The following is an 18374-nucleotide window of genomic DNA, read 5'->3' as shown; positions in this document are numbered from 1 at the left end:
CGAACGTTCAAAAAATGTTGAGGTTCAGAAAAAAGATGAAATAATTTTCAGTGAAGTTCCTACCAAAATGCAGTACCTAAACGTACTTTATTGTGCTCTAATCCATTTCCCAAAGTTTCAGCTCGATATTTTATTTACAAAAAAAGTTCAAAAGAACATTCAGTGAACTGAAAAACTGTGATCGGTAATATAGGTATATATATATAGGTATAGCTGTGTCACATGCCCTTAAAACAAGGCAAATTTTCAATTAACAAATTCGAACCCTGGCGGCCACTAGACGAAGCTCTAAAGGGTTCGTATTTTCGTGTACAACGTTACCGGCTGATGCCGATGGAATTGATAGTTGAAATTCTTTTTTTACCTCTTTTATTATTAAGCTTTGTACTTAAATGTAGTTTTCTTTCGTCTCTTGCATTTTTCAACGTTTGAGACCGATATTTTATGTATAAAAAAAGTTCGAACGTTCAAAAAATGTCGAGGTTCAGAAAAAAGATGAAATAATTTTCAGTGAAGTTCCTACTAAAATGCAGTACCTAAACGTACTTTATTGTACTCTAATACATTTTCCAAAGTTTCAGCTCGATATTTTATTTATAAAAAGTTCTTAGGTTTAAAAAAACATTCATAGAACTGAAAAAGTGAGGTCGGTAATATAGGTATTTAGCTGTGTCACATACCCTTAAAAACAAATTAAATTTTAAGAATGCAGTTCAACTTTCAAGCAAAGTGTTGAATTTTCAAAGAAAACTAATGTAATGGTGGATATTTTAACACAAGCTATTTGGTTAAAAATTAATGTATTTTGTCGAAAAATCTTCTTTTTTTTGTGGAAAAATTTATCATTTTAGTCGAAAATTGAACTATTTGATTATAAATTAATCGCTTTTGTTGAAATTTCAACTGTCCTTGTTTAAAAATTAATGTACTTTGTTAAAAATTCATCATTTTTTTGGTAGAAAATTGATCATCTTGGTTTAAAATTTAACTATTTGATTAAAAATGTATGTATTTTGGAGAATATTAATTTTCTTGGTTAAAAATTCAATTTTTATTCGTTAAAAAGTAACGCATTTTGTTGAAAATTAATGTATTTTGTTAAAATTTCATCTTTTTTAGTAGAAAATTAATCATCTTTGTTTAAAATTCAACTATTTGGTGAAAAATGTATGTATTTTGTAAAAAATTAATTTTCTTGGTTAAAAATTTCACTATCATTGGCTAAAATGTAATGCACTTTGTTAAAAATGCGTCCTTTTTGGTATAAAATTAATCTTCTTGGTTGACAATTCAACTATCTGATTAAAAATTGATTTTTTTACTGAAAACGAAACTGTATTTGGTTAAAAATTAATGTATTTTGTCGAAAAATCTTCTTTTTTGTATAAAATTATTCATCTTAGTCGAAAATTGAACTATTAGATTATAAATTAATCGCTTTTGTTGAAAGTTCAACCGTCTTTGGTTAAAAATTAAGGTCTTTTGTTAATAATTCATCTTTTTTTGGTAGAAAATTAATTATGTTGGTTTAAAATTAAACTATTTGATTAAAAATGTATGTATTTTCGAGAATATTAATATTCTTGGTAAAAAATTCAATTTTTATTCGTTAAAAAGTAACGCATTTTGTTAAAAATTAATCTTCTTGGTTTAAAATTTCAATATTTGATCAAAAAGTCATCTTTTTAATTGAAAACGTCACTGAATTTGGTTAAAAATTAATGTATTTTGTTGAAAAATCTTCTTTTTTTTGGTAAAAAATTAATCTTTTTTGTTGAAAATTCAACTGTCTTTGGTTAAAAATTAAAGTATTTTGCTAAAAATTCATCTTTTTTTGGTAGAAAATTAATTATCTTGGTTTAAAATTAAACTATTTGATTAAAAATGTATGTATTTTCGAGAATATTAATTTTCTTGGTTAAAAATTCAATTTTTATTCGTTAAAAAGTAACGCATTTTGTTAAAAATTAATCTACTTGGTTTAAAATTTAAATATTTGATCACAAATTCATCTTTTTAATTGAAAACGTCACTGAATTTGGTGAAAAATTAGTGCATTTTGTTGAAAAATCATCTTTTTTTGTAGAAAATTAATAATTTTTGTGGAAAATTCAACTGTATTTGGTTAAAAATTGATTATATGTTGTTGAAAATTCAACTCTTTCATTAAATATGTATGGATTTTGGAGAATAATAACTTTCATGATTAAAAATTCAACTGTTATTTGTCAAAAAGTAACGCATTTTGTTAAAAATGCTCCTTTTTGGTATAAAATCAATCTTCTTAATTGAAAATTTAACTTTTTGATTATAAATTAATCTTTTTTGTTGAAAATTCAACTGTATTTGGTTAAAAATGATTATAAGTTGTTGAGAATTAATTTTTTTTTTAGTAGAAAAGTATTCCTCTTGGTTTAAAATTTTAACTCTTTCATTAAAAATTTATGAACTTTGTAGAATATTAATTTTCTTGGATAAAAATTCCACTATTATTGGATAAAAGTAATGCATTTTGTTGAAAATCCGTCCTTTTTAGTAAAAGATTAATTGTCTTTGTTGAAAATTTAACTATTTAAATACAAAAATTTGCACTATTTTGACAATTCGTCTATCTTGGTAGAAAACTCATCTTCTTGTTTAAAAATTCAATTCATTGGTTAAAAAGTACTGTATTTTGCTGAAAATTCATCTTTTTTAGTAGAAAACTAATCTCCTTTGTTGAAAATTTAACTTTTTGAATAAAAATTAATCGTTTTGGTTGAAAATTCAACTACATTTAGTTAAAAATGATAATATTTTGTTGAAAATTCATATTTTTTAGTAGAAAATTATTCATCTTGGTTTAAAATTCAACTATTTGGTGAAAAATTTATGTATTTTATAAAAAATTAATTTTCTTGGTTAAAAATTCCACTATTATTGACTAAAAAGTAATGCATTTTGTTAAAAATGCTTCCTTTTTGGTATAAAATTAATCTTCTTAGTTGAAAAATCAAACTATCTGATTAAAAATTAATTTTTTTATTGAAAACGAAACTGTATTTGGTTAAAAATTAATACATATTTTGTCGAGAAATCTTCTTTTTTTGTAGAAAATTAATCATCTTAGTCGAAAATTGAACTATTTGATTATAAATTAATCGCTTTTGTTGAAAGTTCAACTGTACTTGGTTAAAAATTAATGTACTTTGTTAAAAATTCGTCCTTTATGGTATAAAATTCGTCTTCTTTCTTAAAAATTCAACTATTTATTTAAAAATTTACATATTTTTTTGTAACTTCGTCTTTTTTGTTCGAAAATTCGGCTTCTTTGTTAAAAATTCAACTTTTATTCATTAAGAATTCATGTATTTTGTTACAAATTCGTCGTTTTTGGTATAAAATTAATCTTCCGGTTTGAAAATTAAACTGTATTTGGGTACAAATTAATCATCTTGGTGGAAAATTCAATAAATTGATTAAAACTATGTTTTTTTTAATTCGTCTTTTTTGGTAGAAAATTAATCACCGTAGACGAAAATTTAACTATTTAATTGAAAATGTATGTATTTTTTTGAAAATTCGTCTTTTTTGGTTGAAAATTAATCTTTTTTGTTCAAAAATTCACGTATTTTGTTAAAAATTCGTCCTTTTTCTCATAAAATTAATCCTCCTGTTTGAAAATTCAAGGTTATTTATATTTTATACTAAATTAATATTTTTTTCTCAATTTTTTTTCAGTAAAATAATTTACTTTTTTAAAATTGTGTACCAAATTATTGAATTTCCAAGCCAGATAAAACAGCAATTCTCAAAAAAGTTTTATTTTATAATAAGAAGATTGATTTTCTGCCAGAAAAAAATTCATTTTTCAGGACATATTGTTTCTTAATAACTTTTTCCTGAAGATTATCATTTTATTTATAAATTTTATTATTTGGTTTTCATTTATGAGAATTAATTTTTATTAAAACAAAACAATTTTCAACTAAAATGATGAATCTTTAATTAAAAGAGTGAAGTTTTAAGAAAGTAGTTCAACTTTTAACCGAAGTGTTAAATTTCCAACTTAAAAAGTTGAATTTTCAAAGAAAAATGTAATGATGGATATTTTCACACAAGTTGTTTGGTTAAAAATGCATCTTTTTGGTTGAAAATTCAAGTATTTGATTAAAAATAAATCGTTTTGGTTCAAAATTCAACTGTATTTGGTTTAAAATTATTGTATTTTTTTTAATTCATCCTTTTTGGATAATTATGGTTAAAAAGTAATGCATTTTGTTGAACATTTGTTCTTTTTGGTATAAAATTAATGTTCTGAGTTAAAAATTTTACTGTATTTAGTTGAAAATTAATGTATTCTATTGAAAAATCATATTTTTTGTAGAAAATTAATCATCTTAGTAGAAAATTTAACTATTTAATTAAAAATGTATGTATTTTTTTAAATTCTTTTTTCTTGGTAAAAAATTTATCTTCTTAATTAAAAATTTGACTTTACTTGGTAAAAAAATTAATTTTCTTGGTTGGACAATTCAACTATTTGATTAAAAAATAATCTTTTTCGTTAAAAATTCACCGTATTTGTATAAAAATTAATGTATTTTGTTAAATATTCATCTTTTTTGGTAGAAAATTATTCATCTTTGTTAAAAATTGTAGTATTTTTTTAGAGTTTATTTATTTTCTTAACTGCAAGGTAGAAAAAAAGAAAATTTTTTAATTGAAAATGAATTCTCCTCACAAGAAATTATTTACTTGAAAATTTATTTAAATGGTTAAAACTTCGTGCCGCTTGATAGAAAATTAATCTTCTTGGTTGAAAATTGAACTATTTGATAAAAAATTAATCGTTTTTGTTGAAAATTTAACTGTATTTGGTTAAAAATTAATATATTTAGTTGAAAATTTATCTTTTTTGGTAGAAAATTAATCATCTTGGTTTAAAATTCAACTATTTGATGAAAAATTTATGTATTTTGTAGAATATTAATTTTATTTGTTGAAAAATCAACTATTATTGGTTAAAAAGTAATACATTTGGTTTAAAATTCGACCTTTTTGGTATGAAATTAATCTTCTCGGTTGAAAATTAAACTACTTGATTAAAAATTAATCGTTTTTGATTTAAAACTTAACTGTATATGGTTAAAATTTTATGTATTTTGTTGAAAAATCATCTTTTTTGGTAGAAAATGGTTGGTAACAAATTTTGGTAAAAAATAAATCTTCTTTGTTGACAATTCAAATATTTTATAAAAATTTTAGTCTTTTGTTGAGAGTTTATTTATTATCTTGACTGCAAGACAGAACAATTTTTGTTTCATTCGAAATTATTTTTCCCTAAAGAAAATTGTTTCTAGTTAAAAAATTTTAGAATCGCAAAAAATTGTAATTAAAAATTAAGCAAATAAAATTTGGATTAATGTCACATCCATTTTTCAAATTATTTGTTTGAAAATTTATATAGATTGTTGAAAATTCGTGCTTGAATATTATTATATATCAATATTAATTAATTAATTAATTAATTAATTAATTAATAGAATATTAATTTTCTGAGTTAACTGAATAACTGAATTCCTAAATGTTGAAAAAACTTGGTATCCAATATCTGACTGATTTTAGTAAAATTAGATAGAATTTAGCAGAATTCAAGAAAATGGAGGAAGAATTAAAACAATATCTGTGTGAACTTCAAATCAATTAGAACAAATAAAATATATTCTTTTCATTTCAATAAAATCGGAGTGAATTGAGAATAATTCTAGAGAATTCAGGAAGAATTAAAAGAAATTAAAAGAATGAAGGATGAATTAATAAGAATTCAAGAGAAATTCCAAATAAATTCAAGTGAATTGAAAAAAAAATTCATTGAAATCAGTAAAATTTCAGTAAATTTAAAATAGTTCAAGGAAATTTCAGAGAAATCAGAGATACTTAAAAATCAGAAGAATTGAAACAATTTGAAAGAATTTAGAATAAAGCATTAAAAATTCGGGGTGGATTCAAAATGAATTTAAAAAAATGCACAATATTTCATTAACTTCAGTAAAATTTCAGTGAATTTGAAAGATTACAGGTAGAATAAAAAAATTCAAGATAATTCAGGATGAATTAAAAATAATTTAAAGTGACTTCTAAATAAATTTAAATTAATTCAGGATACAGAAATCAAAACAAAATTTTTTAATTCCAAGAAAATTGTATTAAAAAAGATCATATTCAGATAAATGGAAGTATATAGAATTTCGTAAATCAGAATCATTTAAGATTCACAAGAATTCCAGATTTATTGGAAAGTTTTCAGGGTGAATTTAATTTTCAAAAAAAATCCAAAAAAAAAGGTCTATTGAATTCAATAGATTTGAAGGGAATTCCAAAGAATTCAGCTGTGACAACCCCAAATCTTAAAGTGTTGTAAAATTATATATTACAAAAGAAATATTGAAAAATATTTCTGAATTGTCAAAAAGTGTTTACATATGCTTTATAGCAATTTTTACCTATTAACTTAGTGAATATGTAATCGAAAGTTCAAATTTTTATTTATAAAATTAATGTCATTTTATGGACAGACCTTGAAATAGAAGAAAGAATAGTTTTTCGTGAAATGAAATTTGATAATCGAATTTTAAGATATTTTAAACATTCAGAAAAAACTCTTTTTTTAAAATTAAAAACAAAAATTACTTACTCAGCGGGTAAATAACTATCTCCAGTGACCGAAATATCGTTACAGCTATCACTGCAAAGTGAATAGAAAGTTTGAGTATCATCCATATCGTCTTGCAAAATAGACATAGTTTCATCAGCACTCGTTTCCACAGTTAATTTCAATTCTTGCTGATGGACCCCTCTACAAAGGTCTCCAAGATTTATCTGTAAATAGGATTAATTGAAATTTTATTTCAATTTTTTTTTTCAATTCCCTGACAATTCCTCGTTTTTCCAGATATCACCAATGCATCATGGATTAATTAAATAATAAAATAATAAGGAAAACGTAAAAATTAATTTCTTGAATTTTTCTCTGAAGTACTAAATAGTATAATTTCAAATAAAACAGATCAATTTTCAACCAAATATGTAATCTTGAACTAAAAATATCAGTGTTTAACAAAAAATGGAATAATTAAGTTTTCAGTTCAAATAATTAATTTGTCACCAAATAAAAAAAGAAAATAAAAACATTTCTAACAAAAGTGATAAATTTTTAAAGAAAATGATGAATCTTCAACTTCAATAGATGAATTTTAAATAAAAAATGTACATTTTTAACAAAAGAGTTCAACTTCCAACCAAGTTGTATCATTTTCGACCAAAAAAATCAATTTAAAAATAAAATTATGAATATTTCAATTGAAATACTTGAATTTTCCACAAAATAGATGAATTTTCAAACAAGAGGATTATTTTGCAAACAAAAAAAATTAATTTTCTACCAAAGAGGCGATTTTTCAACAAAGACATGAATTTAGAACGATGTAGTTGAATTGTCAACTAAAAAAAAGGCAATTTTTCAGCCAAATCATTGGATTTTTAATTACAAGATATCAATTTTTAAACAAAAATGGAATAGATACATTTTTAGTTTAAAAAAAATTAATTTGTAACCAAACTGATGAATTTTTAACTAAAATTATGAATCTTCCACTGCAATAGTTGAATTTTAAACTAAAAAGATGAATTTTCAAACAAGAAGATTAATTTGCAAACAAAAGTTAATTTTATACCAAAACAAATGATTTTTTTAAACAAAACACATACATTTTCAACGATATAGTTGAATTTTCTACTAAAAAAAACACACATTCAGCCAAATCGTTCGATTTGGAATTAAAAAATATCAATTTGCAAACAAAAATATAGTAGACACATTTTCATTTAAAAAAATATATAATTTTTATCAAAGTGAAGAATGTTTAACTAAAATGATGAAGCTTCAACTGGAATACTTAAATTTTAAACAAAAGGATGAATTTTCAAACAAAAAGATAAATACTCTACCAAAACAACGATTTTTCAACAAAATACATGAATTATCAACGAAATAGTTTAATTTTGTACAAAAAAAAGACAAATTTTTAATCAAACTGATTCATTTTAAACTAAAATTATGAATCTTCGACTGAAATCGTTGTATTTTAAACCAAAAAGATAAATTTTCAATCACGACAATTAATTTATACCAAAAAAGACGAATTTTCATTAAAAAAATATAATTAAAAAAATAAATAGTTAAATTTTCGGGTCAAAAAAAGTAATTTTCAACCAAAAAGATGAATTTTCAAACAAAAAGATAAATACTCTACCAAAACAACGATATTTCAAAAAAATACATGAATTTTCAACGAAATAGTTTAATTTTGTACAAAAAGACACATTTTTAATCAAACTGATTCATTTTAAACTGAAATTATGAATCTTCAACTGGAATCGTTGTATTTCAAACGAAAAAGATGAATTTTCAATCATGAAAATTAATTTCTACCAAAAAAGACGAATTTTCATTAAAAAAATATAATTAAAAAATGAATAGTTAAATTTTCAGGTAAAAAAAAGTAATTTTTAACCAAAAAGATGAATTTCCAAAGAAAAAGATAAATTAATTTTCAACCAAAAAGATGAATTTTCAAACAAAAAGATAAATATTCTACCAAAACAACGATTTTTCAACAAAGTACATGAATTTTCAACGAAATAGTTTAATTTTGTACAAAAAAAAGACAAATTTTTAATCAAACTGATTCATTTTAAACTAAAATTATGAATCTTCAACTGGAATCGTATTTCAAACCAAAAAGATGAATTTTCAATTAAAAAATATAATTAAAGAAATGAATAGTTAAATTTTCGGGTAAAAAAAGTAATTTTTAACCAAAAAGATGAATTTTTAAACAAAAAGATAAATACTCTACAAAGACAACGATTTGTCAACAAAATAGTTTAATTTTGTATTTAAAAAGATAAATTTTTAATCAAACTGATTCATTTTAAACTAAAATTATGAATCTTCAACTGAAATCGTTATATATTAAACCAAAAAGATGAATTTTCAATCACGACAATTAATTTATACCAAAAAAGACGAATTTTCATTAAAAAAATATAATTAAAAAAATGAATAGTTAAATTTTCGGGTAAAAAAAACTAATTTTTAACCAAAAAGATGAATTTTTAAACAGAAAGATAAATACTCTACCAAAACAACAATTTTTCAATAAAATAGTTTAATTTTGTATTAAAAAAGAAAAATTTTTAATCAAACTGATTCATTTTAAACTAAAATTATGAATCTTCAACTGAAATCGTTATATTTTAAACCAAAAAGATGAATTTTCAATTAAAAAATATAATTAAAAAAATGAATAGTTAAATTTTCGGGTAAAAAAAAAGTAATTTTTAACCAAAAAGATGAATTTTTCAAAAACGGTAAATATTCTATAAAAATAACGATTTTTCAACAAAATACATGAAGTTTCAACAAAATAGTTTAATTTTTTACTAAAAAAGACAAACTTTCAATCAAAACGGTGAATTTTGAACTAAAAAATACGAATTTAACTAAAATTAGGAATCTTCAACTGGAATCGTTATATTTTAAACCAAAAAGATAAATTTTAAATTTAAAAGTATAATTGAAAAAATGAATAGTTAAATTTTCGGGTAAAGAAAAAGTAATTTTCAACCAAAAAGATGAATTTTCAAACCAACAGAAAAATACTCTACCAAAACAACGACTTTTCAACAAAATACATGAATTTTCAACGAAATAGTTTAATTTTGTACAAAAAAAGACAAATTTTCAATTAAACTGATTCATTTTACACTAAAATTATGAATCTTCAACTGGAATCGTTATATTTTAAATAAAAAAGATGAATTTTCAATCTAACAATTAATTTATACCAAAAAAGAAGGAATTTTCAATTAAAGAATATAATTAAAAAAATAAATAGTTAAATTTTCGGGTAAAAAAAAGTAATTTTTAACCAAAAAGATGAATTTTTAACCTAAGTAATGGAATATTCAACTGGAATAATGACATTTTTAGTAAAAAAAAAAAAAAAAAAACAATTTTCAACAAAATAGTTAAGGTTTCTACTGTAATTAATTAAAACCATTTCAATTCATCAAAATAAGATACGACTTTTTTTCATTTAATTTTTGACTGAAAAAGATTTTTTTGTCAAGAAAGAGAAAACATTGCAAAAAAACTGGTCAATTTCCAACAAATTACATGCAGTTTCAACGAGATACTTGCGTTTTCAACTAAAGGCGATCAATTTTCAACCAAAAATATAATCTCTAAATGTTCAGTTAGAAAATTTAATTTCAAACAAAAAAAAACGAATCTTAAACTAAACAGTAAAAATTTCAATTATATGGTAATGAATTTTCAACGATTTTGATGAATTTCCAACTGGAACAGTCAAATTTTCAGTAAAAAAATTTAATTTTCAACCGAAAATAAAAGAAATTTCACAAAAATAGTTAAATTTTCAATTAAAATTATGAATCCTAACGCAGAAAATTAATTTTTAACGAAAGAGTTCAACTTTCAACCTAATAACTGAATTTTTACAACAACAAAAAATTAACTCTCAACGAAAAATGTAATAGTTGATATTTAAGCTAAGAAAGGTCAAAATTTTATGTCAAAAACAATTGAATTAAATCACCAAAAAATATACTTAAATTTTCAGATAAAAAAAATGAATTTCATCGAAAAAAAATTAATTTACAACAAAAAAATTAAAGTTTCAACTGAAATAGTCACATTTTCAGTACAAAAAATTAATTTTCAACCAAAAACTAAGGAATTTCCACAAAAATAGTTAAATTTTCAATTAAAATGATGAATCTTGATCTTATGATTTTATGTCAAAAACAGTTGAATTTAACCAAAAAATAGGAACATCAACTAAGAAAGACTTTTGTAGTCAAGGGACAGAAAAAATTTCAACTCAACTGTTGATTTTTTATGCAAATAAATTAATTTCGAACCAAAAAAGACGAATTTTGAACCCAACACTTGAGTTGTCAACTAAAAAACAGATTCATTTTCTACTAAAAATAGAATTGTTACATTTTCAGTTTTAAGAAATTAATATTTATTGTGATAAACAAAAAGAATTTCCATAAATATAGCAAATTTCCCAAGAAAAAAGGATATTTCAAGCGAAAAATAAATAAATTAAAAATAAAAAACAGTTGAATTCAATCAAAAAATTAATTTTCTATTAAGAATTAATTTTCAGATATGAAATAGAAAAAAATTCCAAGCAAATTTTTTCATTTTAAAGTTGAAATGACGAATTTTTAAACCTAAATATGAGTTTTTGACAAAAAAAACATAATTTTCTATCAAAACAATTGAATTTTCAGCCAAATTTCGGTTTAAAATTAATATTTTTAGGTTGAAATTTGGACTCCTTGACTGGAAATTGAACTACTTTATTGAAAATTAATTTTTTTGGTTTAAGATTAATAATTGTATTTTTGCCTTAAAAATTCAACTACTTGGTCGAAAATTCCATTTTTTTTGCTTTGTTGAAAAATCTTATTTCACTTCATATTCGCTTTTCTAATTTTAAAATGATTATTATTGAATAAAATGTGATTCTTCCATTTTTTTGTTCAAAACCTATCTTATTTTGACTAAAAATTCAACTATTTTGTAGAATATTCGTCTTTTTTTTATAGAAAACTAATCTTTTTAGTTCCAAACTTTAATTATTTTTTTGGCAAATCATTTTTTTTTTTTTTGATGAAATTAATTTTTTCGTCTGCAAATTTAAATATCCTTTTTTGTTTGAAAATTATTTATTTGCTTAAAAAAATAATATTTTGCTTTCATATTTTTTGGATAAAAATTCAACTATTGGGTAGAAAGTTGGACACTTTTTGTTAAAAATTAATTTTTTTTTGGGTAAAGATTGATAATTTTAATTGAAAATTTAACTATTTTTGTGAAATTTCTTTTATTTTTGGTTGAAAATTAAAATTTTGTACTGAAAATTTGACTGATACAGTTGAAAATTCGTATTTTTTTGTTGGATTTATTTTTCAAAAATGAAAATTGCACTATTTAACTTGTGATTGAAAAATTATCTTCTTTGGCTAAAAATTCATGTAATTTGTGAACAAAATGGTATTTTCTGGTAGAAAATTAACCTTCTTATTTGAAAATCCACATTATTATTATTATTTTTGGTTAAAAATTGATCGCCTTTAGTTGAAAACTTAAGTATCTCGATGAAACTGTATGTGATTTGCTGAAAATTGACCAGTTTGTGTGAAATATTTTCTCTTTCTTGATAAAAAAAAATCTTTTTTAGTTAAATGTTAAATTAAAAAAAAAATCGTTTTTTCTCTTGATGAATTGAAATGATTTAAATGATTAAAATTAAATTCTTTTTTTTATTGAAATATCAACTACAATATTTTTTATTCAGAATTAATCTTTTTTGTAATCCAACTTTTATTGCGTGGTTAAAAGTTAAATCCTTTTGTTAACAAATTAATTTTTTGTGCATCTCTTTAGTTGAAAATTACTTTTTTTTAACCGAAAATTTAACTATTAACTTTATTTATTATATTTTTAAATTGAAAATTCGTCTTTTTGGCAGAAATTAATTTTCATGATGGAAAACTCATCCTCTTGGTTTAAAATTCAACGATTCCAGTTAAAGATTCATAATTTTAGTTTAAAATGAACCAGTTTGGTTGAAAATTTAAATATTCCATTTTGGTTGAAAATTTGTATTTTTTAGTTCCAAATTCACCTATTTGATTGAAAATTTGTCTTTTTATTACAAAATTAAACTGTTACGTCGAAAATTCATATATTTAAAAAAAAATTATCCTTTTGGTTTGAAATTTAACTTTAAATTGACATGTTTAAATTCAAAATCGATCGATATGGCTAGAAATGTGTCTTTTTTAGTTGAAAATTCAACTATATCGTTGAAAATGTATGAATTTTCTTGAAAAATTGCCTGTTTTGCTAGAAAAGAAAAATGCAACTGTTGCGTTCAAATTAATCTGTCTTGGTTAAGGATTCAACTATTTTGTTGAAACTTTGTCTTTTCTAATTAAATTCAATTGTGTTTTTTTATTTAAAACCAAAATATTTTTTTGTTCAAATATAAACTGATATATTTCTTATTCTAAATTCATCTTTTTAAGTTCAAAATTAAACTCCTCAGTTGAAAGTTGAACTATTTTTTTAAAAATTCAATTTTTTGCGGCTGAAAATTGAACTACTTAGTTGATAATTCTCTCTTTTGGAATAAAAATTAATTTTTTTATTGAAAATTTAATTATTTGATTGCAAATCAACTTTTTGATAAAATTGTATAAATTTCATTGAAAAAGTTCAATTTTTTTCATAGAAAATTCATCTTCTTGTCGTTGAAATTAAACAGTTTGGTAGAAATTTCAACTATATGGTATAAAATTCAATTTTTTTGTAGAACATTCGCTCGTTTTATTAGAATTTTATTTTTAGTAAAAAATTGATTTTTTTGTTTACATATTCAACTATTTGATTAAAAGTTTAAAAAGTTTTTTGAAAATTGGTCTTTTTTTGGGTAGAAAATTAATCTTCTTGGTTGAAATTTCAACTATTTGGTTAACAATTTATTTTCTTGAGAATTCTTCTTTTGTAGTAAAAAAATTAATCTTATTGGTATAAAATTTATCTTGTTTTTTGAAATTTAAGTTCAATATTTTTAATGAAATTTTGTTTTCTTTATTGATTGAAAAATCTTTCTTTGCCGAGGATTCAAGTATTATGTTGAAAATTCGTATTTTTTATTTTAATTGAATTGTTTTTTTTTATTTAAAATGAAAATATTTCATCAAAAGAATTCAAATGAATTGGAAATAATTTAAAAAGTCGAAAAAATTCGATTGATTTCAGTAACATGTGAGAAGAGAACGATTAAATTCATAAGAAATCAAGCTGAATTAAAAAAGAAATAAAGTGAATTGAAAGCAAATCAAAAATATTTTTTTAAAAATCATTTAATTAAGTTTGAAATGGGCTTAAAAAATTAAAATGGCATTCAAAAGAATTCGATAAAATGCTCATGAAAATTTTTATGAATCCATTGAATTGAATAAAATTTAAAGAATTTCGAAGAATTCAAAAGAATTTAGGATCAATTAATAAGAATTCAGAGTGCATTAAAATATTAAAATCCCTTAAAATTATTAAGACCCTTGGAAATTCGTTAAAATTATTTCAGTACACTTTGAGTGAATTTAGAAGAATTTAAGAGAAATAAGAAGAATTCGATGAATTTCAACAAAAATACGACTGAATTCAAAAAGCAATCAAGTGAATTGAGAATATTTAAAACATATAAAAAATTAAAACAAAAATCTATTAAATCAAGTAAAATTGAGTGAATTTAGAATAATTTAAGGGAAATAAGAATTCGATAAATTTCATAAAAAATGAAGCTGAATTTAAACAGCAATCAAGTGAATTGAAAAGAATTTAAAAATATGCGAAAATTTAAGATGAGTTTACAATACTTCAAGCTGAATTAAATAAACCATTTTTTAAAAAGCCATTAGGTTGAGTGAAATTAAGTGAATTTAGAAGAATTCAAAAGAATTCAGGTCGAATTCCAAATGAAATGCCTCAAAATATTTGTAAATCTTTTAAAATCCTTCAAATCCCTCACTTCTTATTAAATCAGTATAATGCTTCTTTGTAATTTTTTTAAGCAACCCAAAATATTTTAAATCCCTTGAAATCTTTTGAAGTCTCATTTACTTTTTTAAAAGACCAATGATCTAAAAAAAATCCATTGAAATAAGTAAAATTCAGTAAATTTAGAATAATTCAGGACAAATTAATAAGAATTAAATAAATTTTTTTAAATCCAGCATAATATTATAAAATCCCATGAAATTTTATGATAATATTTCCTGAAATCCTGAAAAATGTCTTGAAATACATTGAAAGCTATAAAAACCCTTAAAATCATCGAAAACAGATGGGTTTTCAAGCTCAGAACAATTAATATTTAACCAAACAGTTACATTTACAACTAACTAATTGAACTTTTATGTAAAAAAAGAAGAATTTTCTACAAACTATTTAAATTTTTTTAAACAAATACATCAATTTTGAACCCACCAAGATGAATTTTCAACCAAATGGTCGAATTTTTAAACAAAAATTATTATAATTCAACCAAAAATAGTTGCGTTCTCAAATCAAATGAATTTTCAAGACAAAAATATGATTTTTTCAGAAGACAGTCGAATTTACTACTAGAAGAGTGGAATTTTAAACGAGATAGTTAATTTTTAAGCAAGAAAGATGAATTTTAAATTCAATAGAACGAATTTTGTATACAAGAAGACTTTTTTAACAATATGTTTCATTTTCATCATAATAATTACATTTTCAACAATATGGTTAAATTTTTAATAAGAAAGTGAATTTTCAACCGAGAAAAATAATTTTTTTCACAAAAAAAAAACGAAATTTTAATAAAATACATGAATTATGATGCAAATAGAAAATTATTTTCTACCAAAACAGACGAATTTAAAACAAAACATATAGATTTTTATCCAAATAATTGAATTTTTAACTAAAAGATATCTATTTCCAACTGAAAATGAAATATTAAAATATTCGGTTTAAAAAATAAAAAAACATTAATTTTCAACAAAGTAGTTCAACTTTCAACTAAATAATGGGAAGATGTAAAATTTTGTTTTCCTAGTAATATATTGCAACTAATAGTTGACTTTTTAGCCAAGATAGATATTTTTTTAACAAAACATGAAAATTAATTTTACTTTTAAATAAAAAATAGTTGAAATCAACTAAAAAGATTAATTTTTCACAAAATAATCGAATCTTCAACCAAAACAGATTAATGAAAAATTGAAAAATCAGTTGCATTTTTAACAAAATAAAATTAATTTTTACCAAAATACTCACAACTTTCAACCGAAAATAATATTTAAGCCAGTTAGAAAAATTAATTTGAATAAAAAACGACGAATTTTTAACAAAATAGTTTAATCCTCAATCGAAGGGATGAATTTTCAATAGAAATTATGAATCTTCAACCAAATGATAGAATTTTTAAACAAAAACTGTTGCATTTTCTACAAAATAGTTCAATTTCAAAGCCAAGTTGAAAAATTTTCCAAAAGAAAGAATTTTAAAAAAAAGTTTATTGTTAACCGTGAAAGATGAGTTTTATTTTTCAACCGAAAAAGAATACGTATCAATCGAATGAATTTTCAACAAAATAATTAAATTTGTATCCAATTAGTTGAATTTTCAACCAAAAAATTTGAATTCTCAACGAAGAATGTAATAGTTGATATTGCAACCAAAAAAGATTTTAATTTTGAATCAAAACCAGTTGCATTTTTTAATAAGAAGATGAAATTTCTACCGAGAGGAATAAATGTACCAAAAATAAATTTTCAACAAAATACATGAATTTTTATCAAAATAGTTATTTTTTAAACCATACAACAATCAATTTTCAATCAAGAATGAAACAGTTTACTAAGATAGATTAGTTTAGATTAGATAGATATATAAAAATGCAGAAACTTACATTTGAGTCGCGAACGAGAGTAATGTCTCTAATGAACGTTTCTCCAGGAAATGCTTTGCAAATTGGATAAATCACGTTCCAAAATTCATTTTCCTTTCGACTTTGTTGAGCCGACTCCTTCATCTTATTAAACAATCTAAAAGATTTATTTTCTATCAATTAAAAATTCTCAAAAATTTGTATTTTTTTATTTATTTAAATAAAAGATCGCTTTCGCTAATTTTACCTTCGAATTCGCAATCGAGTCGGTTCGTCTCCATAAGTGAGATTTAATGTTCCCACGTGAGATACGGTGCTTTTGCTTAATAATTGCAAATCCTCCTTTCTTGGACGGAATTCGAGTGAAACCCACTGACCTTCATTTGGACCGAGTAATAATTCGGTGGGTTCTACGCACCAGCTGAATGCCATTGATGGATAGACAGCTGAATTTTTTTTTAAATAAAAGAAATAAAAATTTCAGGGTGGCTTTTTTAATCACATAGAAAAATTTCTGGTGATTTCCCGTTTTTTTTTTGCGGCACGGATATATTTTTCAAGTTCAATTATTTTAAGCAATTTCAAGTTAGAAATACTTTTTAAATTAAAAGTTAAATTATTTTCATTTTAAATAATTTAAAAATCCATAAAAAGCTTCCTGGATCTTTTTATAAATACCTTGGAATTTGGAATCTTTTAAAATATCCTGAAATATTTCAATTTCTTTGCATCATGTGAAACTTTTCAAATATCTTAAAAAATACCTTGGAATCTTCTAAAATATCCTCAAATAATTCAAACCCTTCCAAATTACTTCGTATGATTGAAATCGATTAAAAATATTCTAATATATTGTAAATCCGTTCAAATCTTTTGAAATCGCTTGCAATTTTCTTAAGATTTGTAATTCCTTGGAATGTTTTAAAACATTCTCGAATTCTTTAAAGTATTTCGAAATCGCTTAAAAATTCTTCAAGCTTTTGTAATGTCTTGCAATTTTTAAAATTACCCTAAAATATTTTGAAATACCTATAAAATATTGAAATCAATTAAAAATTTCTTGGAATGTTTTAAAATATTCTCAAACTCTTTAAAATATTTCGAAATCGCATAAAAATTCTTGAAGCTTTTGTAATTCCTGGAAATTTTAAAAAATACCATAAAATATAAAAAATACTTTGAAATCCATTCAGATTATTGAAATCAATTTATAATTCCTTGGAATCTTTTAAAATATTCTATGATTGTTTAAAATATTTTGAAATCACTTGAAATTTCTGGAAGCTCTTGTAATTCCCGGCAATTTTTCAAATACCCTAAAATACTTTGAAATACCTATAAAATATTGAAATAAATTGAAAATTTCTCGGAATGTTTTAAAATATACTAAAATTCTTTAAAATATTTCGAAATCGCTTGAAATTTCTTGAAGCTTTCGCAATTTCTTGCAATTTTTTTAAATAACCTAAAATCTTAAAAAATACTTTGAAGTACCTTCAAATTATTGAAATCAATTGAAAATTCCTTGGAATCTTTTAAAATATTCTATGATTCTTTAAAATATTTCGAAATCGCTTGAAATTTGTGGAAGCTCTTGTAATTCCTGGCAATTTTTTTAAATACCCTAAAATACTTTGAAATACCAATAAAATATTGAAATAAATTGAAAATTTCTTGTAAAGTTTTAAAATATCCTGAATATCTTTAAAATATTTCAAAATCGCTTAAAATTTCTTGAAGCTTTTGTAATTCCTTAAAATTTTTTTAAATCTCCTAAAATTTTAAAAATAGTTTAAAATGCCT

At 22.1% G+C, this 18374-nt stretch overlaps 1 protein-coding gene across 7 annotated transcripts in view; it reads right to left on the bottom strand.

Annotated features, from left to right (window-relative positions):
• LOC117174882 (centrosomal protein of 192 kDa) overlaps positions 1 to 18374 on the bottom strand; it is a 97248-nt gene that overhangs the window by 939 nt on the left and 77935 nt on the right. For all 7 annotated transcript variants that reach the window (XM_033364291.1, XM_033364295.1, XM_033364296.1 and 4 more), the window contains 3 exons: positions 16819 to 17017; positions 16593 to 16728; positions 6677 to 6861 (listed from right to left, as the gene is read on the bottom strand). In XM_033364291.1, the coding sequence (XP_033220182.1) occupies positions 6677 to 6861; positions 16593 to 16728; positions 16819 to 17017 (520 nt within the window). The remainder of the gene's footprint in view (positions 1 to 6676; positions 6862 to 16592; positions 16729 to 16818; positions 17018 to 18374) is intronic.

Source organism: Belonocnema kinseyi, chromosome 6 (genome assembly GCF_010883055.1).
Source record: "Belonocnema kinseyi isolate 2016_QV_RU_SX_M_011 chromosome 6, B_treatae_v1, whole genome shotgun sequence".
Classification (NCBI taxonomy): Eukaryota; Metazoa; Arthropoda; class Insecta; order Hymenoptera; family Cynipidae; genus Belonocnema; species Belonocnema kinseyi.
Note: the sequence above shows the minus strand (reverse complement) of the source record. Positions and strands in the feature narration are given on the sequence as shown.